This window comes from Argiope bruennichi, chromosome X1, assembly GCF_947563725.1.
Source record: "Argiope bruennichi chromosome X1, qqArgBrue1.1, whole genome shotgun sequence".
NCBI classification, from domain to species: domain Eukaryota; kingdom Metazoa; phylum Arthropoda; class Arachnida; order Araneae; family Araneidae; genus Argiope; species Argiope bruennichi.
The window spans coordinates 80,820,916-80,836,099 of record NC_079162.1 but is presented as its reverse complement, the minus strand read 5'-3'; the positions used below and the strand labels follow the sequence as shown (position 1 = coordinate 80,836,099).

Genomic DNA, 15,184 nt, shown 5'->3' with positions numbered 1-15,184 from the left:
GATTTACATTTATCGTAATGCAAACACTAAGCAGTTAAAAATAGAAAGCATTTTAATAAAGAAGTTTCACAAAACGCATGGTTAACGATCTGCTGCATTCCTTGCAGCCAACCTGGTAATAGCAAAACCAAAAACAAGCCCACAAACATAAATATAATATGGCAACCAATGACAGTACTGGAATACTGCCGTACATCGGGCTGTGAAAAATAATTAAATTAGATTTCGTTGCAGTGACCAACCAATTCATCTGCATATCTGCATTCAACCGTTAGAATAGGCATCACCAGTATATGCTTATTTCTAACTGTTTAGATATTACTTAAAAATGAATTATTAAATTAAAATTTTTGAAATTAAAAAAAAATTATTCTTTTTTATGACCATTATGTTATTGCGAGTTCATCAATGAAAGTGAAATGTTGAAAGAGACTGCCGAAATGAGAGTTTGGCTTTCATAATTTCGAATTGTGGAATACGCGAAAGAGGTTTGGAAGTGGCATTTTTATGAGATAAGATATTCTATCATATTTTGTTTTCCTCTGAGTTTTCTCTAAAATAAAAAAAGTTGACTTTTCATTCGAGCGTAAAATTACTTGCTGTTTCAGTATTCATATCTTTATGCATCACAGATGACTGATGAACAAAAATTTGTTTCATAACGTTTCATTTTCAATTCTAAGCATATATTAGCATTCACGTAATTTCTAATGTCGCCACAATTTTTTTTTTGTCCTTTTTTCGTGCTGGGTAAGTTTTCTTTGTCTTGTGTTATGCGCATTGCATAAAATTGTATGCATACATTTTGAATAGCTCTCACTAATCCATAATTCAGCACAGTAAGATATGCGTACTAGTCCTTGGCACTTTAAGATGCGATAACTGCCTCTTTTTCTCATGTATTTTAACTAAAAATAACTTTCTTACTCACCAGGAAGTACTTTTATTCTTTTAAAACAAGCATATTTTCCAAATGTGCAAAAATAGAGCAGTGAAAAGTAGAAAGAAAATATTTTGCTCTTCACTAAATTTATAACAATAATTATTTTAGCTCAACAAATCTATATTTGGCTCTAACTTACCTATATACCCATCTCTCAACAATTAGTTACCCAGTGGCGGGTCGTCCACAGAAGCTTATGAGTGGTAGCATCTTCTGAAATTAATTTTTGATGTTGCATTCTCGTTCTTTTTAAATCTAATTTATTTGCATTTCCATTCTGAGAAGTCAATACTGTTTGCTTACGTTTCTATTCTGAGAGTACGATTGTCAATGAAAAAAAAAAAAAAAAAGAAAAGCAACAAAAACATGAAAATGAAGCAGGAATGAATCAATAAGGAAGAAGAAATACAGGTCAGTATTGGTCTACCAAAAATTCATGAAAGCCAACTGCGCATACAACTGATTGATTGATGGTTTGGGACAAGAGAAATAACTCCTTCTCCCTTTGATTTTAGAGGCGCTAGAGCTGAAGTTAGACTAGCTCCGGTTTGCAGCGTGGCAAATTGATTCCTTCTTTCTTTTTCACGACCATCTAAAGTTCACTTTCCTACATTCCGTATTTTTTAATTTAATTTAATTTATTCCCCCCTCCCTGCTTTTCTTTCTCTCATTAGCCGTTTATGAGATTTGGTTTGATTATTGCTGAATAGAAACACATTTGGTTTATTGGATATTCCTTTTCCTTCGTCAGATATCATTCTTCCAAAAAAAAGTAGATGGATAATTTTCTAAAATATTATTCAGATGAATATTTTTATAAGGAAATTTCAATTGTTATTAATTATTATATATAAAAACGGCGGATTTATTAATTATTTATTGTAGCTTTATTAATTATTTACTGTACGTTATTATTAATTATAACATATAAAAACGATGGATGCAAATCATTTATTGTATACTTTATTCGATATTCACTTTGGGACGAGTATTATCAAATAGAATAGGCCAGAACAGAAGTGTGTATGTGTGTGAGGAGAGAAAGATAATGATATTTCTATGTGCTGAATTGTCACTTCATCATCCACATAATTTTTGGGGGCAAAACTAAAATGAATTTATATGAATATACTAGTTATTTAATATTTTTGAAATGCAACTAACTTCATGTCTGGCTTTGAAATTCGAAACCTTAGGTTATTTATGGGTAAAGTATATTTTTTAAAAACTGCAATCTCTTCATAGATATTCGTCGCAGTGCTATCAATTTCTGAGCTGAAGAGAAACCCTTTTAGTAGCTATTATCATTAGTTCTAGCATACATGCAGGAGTTGACAACAAGGAAAAGTCAATAATATATTTAGAAAATCCTAAGAATTCGAATTCAGTCGAAAGACAAGGACTTAATTTATATAATTATGATTGTAAAGACGTGTATTATTGTAACCTTTAAAGGCATCAAACGATTACTTATCCCACAACATCTTTTAAACTAAAAGAACTTCATCTCTTGATTATCACCTACACAAAAAATACAACAGGTTTTGTGCTTCATAATTTAGTGAAAAAAACAGAGTATATATTTTGGACATCTTTCTTTCTTCAGAATAGAAACCAAATTTTATACAAATCTATTGATTTATTTACATTATTATTCTATTAACATTATTATTTTTTTCGGGTTACCGAGTTCATATTTACGAGAATTTGCAGACCAACAGACTATTCAAAATTTAATATGCACCTACAATTTTGTTGATAAAACCGCGTGTTAAATTTCATCGACGCAGCTCTTTATGTTTTTGAGTTCTCGTACACAACAATTGACAGACATTTGATAGATTTCGTCGAAAATTTCTCATAACTACAAATTTAGTGTAATGCTCTATGTTTAATTTCACCAATCTAGAGCGTTATATTTTTAATTTTTAGGGTTCACAGTCACGCATTATTTAAAAAAAATAGTTGTAATTGGGGCGTCAAGTTCACATATTAAATTTGGTTTATTTAGATTGCTTTGTTGTTGAGATAACGTGTTCTTAATAGCACAAATAAGCAGGCTGCCAGTGAGTTAAATTTTTATGATTTGGTTGAAAATATAATATAACTAATAAAACCTTTTATTAAAAATCATTTCTTTAGTTATATCAATTTTTGAGATAGGTTCATACGTTCGCGGACTAATATGCAGACAGATTTCCTATAAACAAATTCATTCAAATTCAACAGAAATTTTTAATTTTGGTACAAAGACTTAATATCAGTTTCCACACATTTAGATTGTAGCGTTTTTCAGTTATCTTGTTTAAAGGCAGACTGAAATAATTCCAATTTTTTTTTAACTCATGAAGTTTTTATGGGCCCTAAAATGTACAGATTAACTAAAATCTCGAGGACAAATTTTTGATAATTAAAATATTTTCCGAATCTTTATGAAAGAAAATAAAAAGAACCTTTTACCGAAAATTAAAAGAATACTTTTATTATTAAAAAAATAATGAGAATGAAACAGAATAGAGTATGTTAAAAATTTCACTTGATAAGACGTGTGAAATTCTTAATGCGTGTTTTTCAGCACATCAAAAGCCTGACAAGGACAACTTCATCGTAAGTCCTGAATTACAAAAATATTCTGTTTTTTTAGATATATGTATATAATCTAGTTAATTTGAAAACTCCTTTTCTGCTTTTGCTTTTCATAAATGTGATAGGAATCTTTTTTTAATATATTCTATAATCATAACTTACGTTTGACTATTAAATTTTATCAATTGTCCAGATATCCATATCCATGGAAGGCATCCAGTACGAATTCTGTTTTTCCCTCCCGTCAAAAATCATATGCATGAGTAGTGCGTTAGATTTTGCAGTTTATACGATTAATCGAAACATAATTTTTTTCACCTTTTAAAATAGAAATTAGACAATTTTCAGAAGTTGCTATATCAACAAATACCAGCTTCTAATTTCTTTTTGATTGTTTTTTTAGCTTAAAATTTCTTTTTACAACAGCACAAATGTTCTGAGGACAGGTTTTGTAATATTAAACTATAATGAGATGGCAAGAACGCTATACGAGACAAAGCACTATTCTTCAAAATTTCACAACATATAAAATTGAAGATGTATGATCTACGACCTATTTCAAGTGTAAAAGCTTCATATATATGGCAAATCATCAAATGCAGCGTGTCGTTACTTTATAGGATCAAACTCTGCTACCAAGCTACTATGCTGACTCTATGCTGCTAGTTATTAGAGCAAGTCTTCTGTCTTATTATGTCTTCTTCCATCAGTTTTGATGAAATTCTTTGAGATGGCAGAACTATTACTGCAGAATATTAAATTAATTTTATTAAATCCATTTTCTAAGTATTATATAACTTTTCGTGTACGGGTGTTTATTTGTATTGTTTAATGGTGTAGAAGTCAGATTTGGCCATGCTACATGTAAGGAAAGTGGCTAAAACGATGAATGGATTGTATATATAATTGTATGTTTATATCCTGGAACTACAGCCATTCGATTTAAAAGTACCAAATATATTAATTCTCTTGAGCGCCTTGATCTACATTAATCAAATATTCATGTTAAATAATGCTTTCGTCTCATGAACTAGAGAGTGTTGTTTTAAAATGGGATGTAAATATAACTAAACTAAACTATGACCTGGAGATACAGTAGCTTGGTGGTATACTTTCGGTTTCGAGATTGGATGACGAAGCTCCGAAATTGATTCCCCGTAATATAAGGTCTGGTTTACGTGATTCTGCCGTCCTGAATCAAACATTGCTTTGGCGATAAAAGCTGAAGAACTGGATGCTGATTCAAGCGTCACTCTCGTAAACTGACTACGATTCGAAGTGATAAAGTTCATTTAGAAATAGCCCCTATAATATTTACAATTTCACTATTACTTTTGATGACAATTGGGTTATTTAGAATAAGTTACTGTTCGAAAGTAACATAAAGATGTACAGGGAAAGTCTACGAAATTTTAACTATGGTCAAGTGAACAGAAAGATACCTGAACACCACAAAAGTGGACGATTTTTCACCTTTCAAATCAAATTTAGTGTGTACTTGGTCTTCATGAACGGCTTATCTTCGGTGGAATCGGGTTATAAACCTGGATCCTCCGGTCTCGAAGCTGAAATCTTATCACTAAGTTCACTAAAGTCCACTTCAAGTAAGGAAAGAAGGTGAATATGACGACACGTGTATTTATATTTTCTTTCAACTGTTAACTCATTTTCCACCCTATCTGGAAAAACTTGAGATTCTAAATTTATATGATAATCGAACGACATTTTTAATGAACAAAATGAATTTCCTTTCACTGAATAGAATGAATGAGTATAAATAGAATGGGTTCTAGATGGGAATATGAATGTCGTTTAACAATTGAACGTAAAAATCAGTTTGCGTCATAAATATACAATTAAAATTTCAAAAGTCCTGCAAGAAAGGAAAACGGATAAGAAAAAAGAAATAATAAGAGTCTTGTGATTTAAGACCATGAAACCTGAACTGCGTTTAATCTTTTTTCTAATGAACTGTGTAAACAGAAGATAGTCATGCTTATATTATGCGGATTCTTGAAAAAGATCAATAAAGGAAGAAATTGGCTGTAAGTATAGCTATTAATTATAAGGAAACTGAATCAATTTGAACGTATAAAAGATGAAAAACAGTTTTTTTTTCTTCACTAGAGAAGTTTGATGAAATTTTTTTCCGTTTTCTGACGCACTTAAATCTTTCATCAATGTTTGGTTGTCATATTTCCTGAAATGAATAGTTGTTCTTGCAAACAATTCTACTTTACGTAAATAACCTATGAACCTGAATCATAAGCCAATTTTTTTTATTTCTGAAAAGATGTATTTTCAAACACAGATCAAAAACTGGAGTTGTGTCTTCATTTAACGAAGGCACATTATCATTCCACTTAAAAACTTCATATAGAAAATTCGTAAAACGGAAGTAAAAATGAAAGGAAAAAGATTAAAATTCACCTAACCACTTCATTGACTTATACATATTTAATATAAAGAACATATATTTGATAAATGTTTTCAGACTTTTGTAAATATTGAAACATATCATTTGTAACATTTTCTTGAAACTGGTCACCTTCGTATTGTTTCTAATACTGTTAGAATTTTGTGTGTGTGTGTGGTAAGTTTAGTCTTGGGTTTAAAATTATCTCTTCATTTTATAATTTTCCTCATACTGTCTTCATATCTTTCTGTAACACTTTATACTATGCTGTATAGGATTCAGAGTAATGTGTTCGTTTAAATGGTGAAAATATGACAGTTCTATAACTTCTGTGATTAAGCAAAGGCTAGTGAGGTCATGGCAGCTGACTATGTAGATTTTAATGTAACTTCACAAATAATTTGCAAAACTTAGCAAAAGAAGCCAAAAAATCTTCGCTAAATAGAAATTTTCTTTTGTTAATATAAACAATAAATAACTTACGTTGATCAAAGTCAAGATTTGCAGGAAATTTCGCTAAATGAAGATTCTATTGTAGTTTTTAAATTCAATTAATAAAAAGAATTTAATTTCTGAACAGTGACTAAGAAAACAATATTCATTATAAAAATGCCAATCAATTTTCTCTTGAACCACTCTTGCTTGGCGATTTTTAGTGAATGATTTTGGTGTCATTAGATTCATTAGACTCTTACTACCGTAGTAACGGAAATATTTTTTTAAAAAAAATTACGTTAAATATATTGAATGAAATTTCAGGCCATGTCAGAATTTCTTTGTTACGAAGAACGAAGCTTCATCCAACCAAGATTTATAATAATAAAAAAATGAGCTGCTAAAAGTATTTATATCAAGATTACGACGCAGCTAAGAAAAGTTGATAGAAGTAGTAGCCACTCTCGGATATATTTAATAATTTCCTCACATCCTCTTCAGTTAGAATTCTGCTCTGTGTTAATTTATGCTAATGTGATATGGCCAATTAATTACTAAAACCATCGCTCTTATTGCAAGAGGAAGAAGGACATTATACGATACCAACGAATAAGGAATGTTCATTTTGAAGAAAAATGGTATGTGCTGTTACGTTTGTCATTCGACTGTGACATCACACTAACAGACTCATTGTTTGAGATTTTTTTAAATTCTTCAATGAATTGGGCCGTTTTCATTTCCTCAATTCCTCTTCCTTATCATTGTTACAAAGTGCAAATTAAATTTTTCTTCTATAAAAAAAATCGAGCTAAAGTTTCAACCAAGCGTTGTACAACGATTGAAAAAATATTTTAAATTTATGCAAATTCAAGATTACGTGACGTTTAAAATGAACGTTAAGTGACGGTAAAGTGACAAACAGATAACGTTTACTAAATCTTATATCTTCTGTTTCTCTGTGTGAGAGATTTTACTTTATATTATAAGTAGATTTTACATTTTTTTTTTTTTTTTTTTTTTTTTTTGTGGTTTTAACAATAACTCAAGTTTTTCCGTACAACCAATTATAAAGTATTTATTGAAAAGAAAAGCCTATTTTCTTAGATTTGGGACAAACTTTCAAAAATGTATGCTTTAAATTTTAAGATTAATTAATATTTTTAAAAAAATATTTCAAGCGTTTTACATTCAATATTCAGTCTTATGTGAAATTTACACCAAATCATGAAATATGGATATTTATTTCTTCAATATTTAGTAATTTTATATAAATCTAATATTTCATTGTTTTTTTCTTTTGAATGCGATAAAAAATGTGTATATTTAAAATCTGTGTTTTCTGAATTAATCTTTTAAATACTGTACCCGTACGTCATATGCGCATCGAATTATCACTAAAATCAAATCATAAATAATTCAAATAATTCCTTCTAAAATCACATCATTTAGTTGGAGCAATCATCTATAATTCCATATAAAAATTACAAATGATCCACAAACGCTTTAAATATTCTATGGATTCTTAATAGAATAAATATAACAGCACATTCTTGAAATGGAAGGCAATCCAATTAGTTAGAAGACAAAAGGAAACAATTAAGGAATTTTTCACATGATGGAACTTATATCGAATCTTGAATAGAATAGACATAAAATGCAGTCACACAATATACAAAATCACTCTCTCCTTCGCACTTAAAAAAAAAATGCTAATTTAATTTAAAAACGGCACTTGAAACCTTCATTTTTTCTTTCCTAAAAGTGAGGAAAATACGACTTATTTCACCATTTTATTTTGTAACGCTTATGCATAAAGCCTGTAAAGCATTTTCTTCAATATCTATTACTAACCTTGAGATGGATATTCCAAATATTATGCTGCCTGTTATGGTTCGCGATTTAAAATGCTTAGATATATTCTTCAATTAAAGCAGGAATTAGAGAAAAGTCTTACAAACAAAAACTAATGAAAATGCTGTTAAGGAGCTTACTGCTCAGTAAATGTATTAATACTTGACCTTTTACTGACGTTTTGATAAGTTTCCGACTTCTTTAAAGAAAAAGAATCGTCACATAACGGCTCATTATTTGTGTGAAGCTACTCTTCGTGAAAGTTTCGCAATTGGAAGTATTTGATATCAAGCATTTTTTAATTATGTCATTAAGCAATCAGCGAAAATGTTGCAATGAATCATATTTTCTTTCCTCTCGGAATGTTTTCTTTATCAAGCTTTCTATCTTGAAATCAATATATATGATATTCATAGGATTCAAAATCTAATATTAAATGAACATGTTTTATACATTCGGAAATAATAATGTATTTAAAATTAGCTTTATTATAAATATTTGTTTTTTATTGACTTGAAAAACATCGTTATTTACAATGGTTATCGTTTTAAGGGCTAATAAATTTGGAGGAAAATAGTTTAACTGGTTCTATCTTTTAAATATCTGAATACAATACAGTTACTAATCGATAAGGTATGTAAATGTTTTAAGATTTGGTTAAACAGGTAAATTTTATGCTTCGAAGTATTTCAAGCTGGTTTTACCGTTTACAATTTGAAAGATTATCATTTGTAATTTGAATGATAGTAGGTTATGGTAATTGGTTTCTAAGCGTTGCTGAAATAATGTCACGAATGAATTATCCTCCTTCGAAAACAACAAAGGAAATTATCGAAAATAAAGAGATCCAGTATTCTAACATGATTTTCCTACGTTCTGTATTGGTAAAAATAGCTTTTTGACTTTTTGATAAACGTAATGATGAAAATGAAGCAAAATTTTTTTTCCTTATAGGTAATTCAACCTTGACATCTTGAAACAGATCAATATCCTCAGGCTTCGTATGCATGAAGCTTATTGATTGCAACACTAAGATAGTGATCCGATAACCAGTTGAAATGAAGGGTCTGCCTTTTCAGAACTGTAGCCATTAAGGATATAGTGAGGATATATAAAGTGATAGAAAATTTTTCCTTATAACTAGGAATTAAAAAAAATGGTATTAAATGAAAGTCTAGTAATAAGACCATCTGACTTGGAAATAGGCGACTACTATCATTGTTAATTGTTTTACACAAAATTCAAATGACCACAATGTCAATGAAAAAGTTGAATATTTCATGATTCAGAAAGCTTATTTATAAGGTGAATGCTCTTGTAGCTCATATTTTCAAGTTTAAATTTGAAAATATGTTTGTAAAGGCATGATTATACTAGATTAGAACACCATGTGATTGGAATGAAAGTTGTTTTCGTAAGAATATGAATTATGAGAGATAACCTAGTTTTCTCACTATTTAATTTTTTATAAGAATTGATAAAAGGTAAAAAAGTTGCATTCTATCCTTCTATGAAATTTAATTCGTTTTTTGCTAAATCAAAGCAGTGGTGTAAGATGGACGTCAGAATACAATGTTGTAAAAGGATTTTTTTTTCTCTTTTTGAACCATGCTATTTAAAAACATTTGTAGAAAGTTTGTAGTAACATTAGCATTATACTAAATGGAAGCCATATAATAAAAATGCCATGTTATTCTCCTTTATTAGTCAATTCTTTTATAATATTTGCTGCAAAAGTGTTTTCAGCCCTCCTATGGCCTTATTATGACAGCTCCTTATCCTACCATGTGGTAGGATATCAGAATGTCGTGTTGAAGGTGTCCAATTATTGTTTTTGTCCTCTTATTTAGCAGTTTTTTGTACCATGCTATTTCGAAATGGTGAAATTAAAATGTGTTGTTTTCTTTCTTTAATGATATATTCTAAAATGTAAAGCTACATTCAACTTTCCTATAACAATATCAGACTATTTATTTCACTCTAAAGGATAGATGTCAGAACACTTCCTGTAGGAGAATTGCTGCTATTTTAGCATCGTTTTCTAAGAGATTTGCCGTGATTTTTGCACCGTGTTACATGGAAACTTTGTAATCACCATGTTATGTTATGAGAGAGTTAATAAGATAAATAGATGTATCTGGTTTTTCAAGTATTCCCCTCAAAAAACGAGAAATTAAAAACACTTACCGAGTCTAAGAATGGTAAACATAGTTCTCTTTTGGTGTACTTTCGATGTTCAGCATTCTTTTGAAAGGCTGATATGCCATTCACAACTCCTGTGCGTCGTCTTGCTGGGAGCTCTTTCTTAGACATGATTTCGAGTCTTTCTGTCTTTACTACTTGCTTCCACGACTGTCGAAATTTTGCTATTCTTCGTGATACCTCGCTGAGACTGACTCTAAAATTAGATGCAAAAACGATAAGAAGATGGAATTACTAAAAAATGAAAAAAAGAAAAGAAATGAAAAAAAAATGAATAAAAAAATTTAAATAAATTGATATTATACCTCATCTTGAATAGATTTTTATCGGAATTTCTTTTTTAATACATAGTGATTAATTTCTTGTTCACAAATAATAGAAATCCACAACTGTTTACAAACATATCGCAAAGTGAAGAGAATTATTTTTAACGCTGATCTAGTAATTTACAGTGATAACATATACCCATTCTTTGTCCTTTATCAAAATATTTATCTTGTATCAGTAACCTAAAGAGATATGGCAATAACATTTACCTGTAATATCTTCAGCCATCATTTAACTGTAAAGTGATAAAGTGTAAAGGAATGATATTCGGATTAGTCAGGATATTAAAATAACTCAATAGAATTCTGATACCTCTTTTCAAATTATTAAATGAAAATACTAGAAATATTTGTTGAAATTTAATACACAAGTAGTTTATTTATCTTCAAAACAATGTGATTAACTTTTTAATAAATACAATTCATTAAAAAATTGCGTAATTGGATTAGTAAAAGTAATCGGTTATCCAAAGTGGACCACCAATTTTTTAAGCTTAATTAAATCAAAAATGGTTTTGATTCTGAAATTTACATCAAAGCATATTGTATGAGCATAAATATGTTATTTTATACAATATATCACTTTTTCATCTTTTGTTTCCTCACATAAGGAAAAACCAAGCACCTCATTTTTTGTTATTTTTGAATCAATATCTGATGTCTTTAATGCTCCTCCATTTTTTATTTTATTTTATTTATTTATTCATTTATTTATTGTGCTTTGGCTTGCCCTACTTCCAGCTTATGAGAACCACTAATGATTAGAATTACTTTCTAGGCTGATAGAGAAAAAAAAAATGCTCACAGTTTAACATGATGGTCTCATTGATTTAAGTATCTCATTGTATACAACTATAGTGGTGTGTTGTGGTTTTCAAAGGAACTGCCTGGTTTTAAATACACTATTTTTAATCTTCACAAACACAGCTACACTACAAAATTCACAAATACTTATTACAACAGACACACATAGAAAATTAGATTAAAAAACAGTATGGTTCATGGATTCCACGGTTTCCAGCCGAAAGCATTCAGCGTTAGCGCATGGGGAAAAACTCGACCTCAGGGTGCAGGTTTGCCATTCAACTGGTTGTCTTCTGCAAAACGCCACAAAGGGGCGCTCTCTGCTCAAGGAGAAAAAGAGGTGCTACACAGCTGCTTTTAGTCCAATGTGAGCAACTTTTAAGAATAACAACAGGAAAAAAAATGAACTTGTCTTTTAACTATTTATTAAAATTATTTTAGTAAACTCTGGCCAAACAAATTTCCCTCTGAAGATATAATTATATATTTTGCTACGTACTTTAAAAAAGCATATGGACTACAAATCTTTTGTTAAAATATTTAATTGATGATTTCTTGATTTCTATCTGCAACCACGTAGTGCTTTTTTTAAAACATATGATTCCAAGAAACACAAATTTACCTCTTTGTAAAGTAAATTACCTATTTTATGGCTCAAATGTTTAACAGAATTGAGATTGGATATCCAATTAATCAAGGGGCCGGTTAAAATTCTGCAACTGTCCCTTTCTTAGTAATCTATATCAGAAAATTATGAAATGTATTATCCTCCGAGACTTTTCGTAATATTTAAAAGCGTTACATGTTATTTCATTTAAAGAAAATCGTCTCATCGTAGTTCTCAAACAAACCCTAAATATTAAAGTTTTCTAATCATATTCAAATCCTATAGGATCACAGTCTTGCAAATCTCTAAAACTGACGTGAATTTCATTGGCATAAAGTCCTTATTGTAGCTCAGAAATAATGCAATAATGAATGACAATAGAATAATAATGAAATGTTTCCAAATTAAATTTTAAAACATTTTAGAACTATGTTTTCAAATTTACATAAAAACATCTTCGATGAATCTTGTTTTGTCCAATATAACCACCTAATTTCCTGAAAAAGTTATTTACCCGTAGGCATAAATTACAAAGATAATTATCTTCTTTAGGAAGTCACTTGCTGATTATCTTTAATTATAAGGAAATTGAAATCATTACTGTTACTGAAAGAAACCTTTTTACGAGGCTGTTACACTTTGAGATACTAAGTAAACGATCTCATAAAACAATATAAAGAAGGCATTTAGTTTTAACTATTTCTATAAATTTCACTCGAGATAAATCATAAAATTAAACAGTTTTTCTTGTTTCAGTTATTCATTTTTATCGTTTTATCTTCTGAACATTCTGCTTTCACCTGCAGTATATTTGCTGATCAATCAACTTAAAAATTTGTTGATAAGAATTTTAAAGTTATTACTTTAAATGTGCTCTCTTTTATGTTGATTTGATTTGATCCTTTGTAGTTGTTGTTTAGAGTAGCATATGCAACTTCATGGCTTTTGCGCCATAAAAATGCAAATCCAAACTAAAATGTCCGTTCATTGTAAATTTTCAAATCTATTTGACTAATGAAGTGATGTTGTAATGCACTAGGGACGATTTTTATTTTATTCAAGAGTCAGTTGAGTTAAGCTCTTTTTTTCCTATTCCAGTTTTTCGTTTCCGACATTTTACTTCCTCTTTTTTTTTTTCTCTTTTTTTCGATCATGACTAATCATTAATGATCATGATTCATTGATTAAGCAATTTAAAAATTTGATAATAAGACTTTAGACTTTATTTCTCTAAATATGCTGTCTTTTACATTTATATGATTTTATTCTTTTGTTTGGCGAAGAATGGTCAACTTGCGACATAAAAAAATTTTTTTAACCAAACTTAATTTTCAGATATTTTTTACTACGAAACTGATGTTATAGTGCTAAGGATTGCTATCCAAAACCATCTCACCTTGGAATGTCACATCATCCAATTTTTTTGAGTTTATTAATCAAGTGCTTTAAGGTGGACTGTATTTTTTGCTTTCCCGTCTTCAAAAACAAATAAATTTCTTGGTGTGCGACTCATAAGCATCCAAAATACAACTGGTCATATGAAAAACATGGAGTTTCTGGGTTCAACCCGCTCACTTGAAGTGATTGAACTTGTACTTTATTGATGGTAATCGAGAATGCAAGTCGAATGGGGAAATATAGTCATTTGAAATCAAAAGGCATCTCGGTGGGAATAATAGGAATGCATTGAATGATTACATCTTTTGCAATCGACTTTCCGTTAAGAATATGCCTTGCTTCTTGCCGCAAATTGGTCTTTTGAATCTGATGCGCGTGATCAGGTAGCATATAAACGTTGTCTTTCGATTCTTGCCGCGTGTTGATCTTGATATTCTAAAGCACGTAAATTTGCAAAACGTAAACGATCTGCTTTATTGCTTGCTTGTCGTTCCTCGTTTGTTTGAGAAGCTCGAACTGGTTTATTTCTACGTGCCGCCCTGGTATATTTATTAAGTGACGAAAGTTTGACATACTTTTTGTTGAAGCAATCTACACGATATACACTTCTATAACCGAAATATCGTTTGTCGATTCACTGAATAAATAGAAAAGTTACTCTAGACTATTCATTAATGAGAAGAAGAAAATTAGCGCTTGCATTAAATATTTTCGATTTCATTTCACTCACATTGATTGGCCTCAATCATAATAATTTTATTTTGTTAGGTGTATGTGAGATTAACTCCGAATGTGTCGTTTGCCATTTACTGTTTGACTTTTGTCAATTGTCAATTTTAAAATATAACCTTTGTGCAAGTTCAAGCAATCAGTTGGCAAAGTTTTATCGCAATCCTTTGAACGGAACGGCAGCGCATAAGGTACGAACAAACAAAAATTCACTTTTATATATTAGATATGATAACAGTATCTTCGCGCAGGTGCAGGCAATAAGTTGACCAAGTATCATCGCAATCAGTTGAACTGAACGACAGCGTATAAGGTACGAATAAACAAAAATTCATTTTTATATATTAGTTTATGACTGAATTCATAACTTCCCATCATTATTTTTTCTATTTTATTTTCATGTCCCTTTCAAAAAGTTCAGTTTTAATTTTGATTATAAAATATTTCAAATAATAATTATAACATGCCAAAATATAAAAAAAAAATTAATTTTAAATAAAAGAACTCATTTAATTACAAGTTGGTGTTCACTTCCTCATTTCATACGTTATCTTTAAAATTATTTCGATATTATTCAATATGGATTCACACAAGATGTCCATTCTAATCGTTGTCCAATAGTTAATTTCTAACTTATTAATACTAATTTCATTATTTTAAATCAATTAACAATCGCATCAAGGAAGTTACTTGCGAATCTTTCCTCGAGCCTATTGAAATGGTCTAAAGTGGCCTAAAACAGTGATATTCGAATCTTCAGAATACAGTAAGTTTTAGTCATTGAAAATTGAAGTTTTTTGTTTAAATTATTACTGCTCGTCAAGAACATTTTACTATATATGACCAATCCAGTTAGAAAAATGCTTCGAATAACGCCAAGAATTGTT

At 29.7% G+C, this 15,184-nt stretch overlaps 1 protein-coding gene across 5 annotated transcripts in view; it reads right to left on the bottom strand.

Annotated features, from left to right (window-relative positions):
• The window catches only part of LOC129958292 (glycerol-3-phosphate acyltransferase 1, mitochondrial-like), a 121,593-nt gene that overhangs the window by 59,803 nt on the left and 46,606 nt on the right, over positions 1–15,184 (bottom strand). For 4 of the 5 annotated variants that reach the window (XM_056070664.1, XM_056070665.1, XM_056070662.1 and 1 more), the window contains exon 2: positions 10,419–10,629. In XM_056070664.1, coding sequence (XP_055926639.1) covers positions 10,419–10,544 — 126 coding nt within the window. In that variant the 5' untranslated portion in view covers positions 10,545–10,629. Of the gene's footprint in view, positions 1–10,418; positions 10,630–10,738; positions 10,759–15,184 lie in introns of those variants that run through there. The other variant, XM_056070663.1, reaches the window with a different exon arrangement.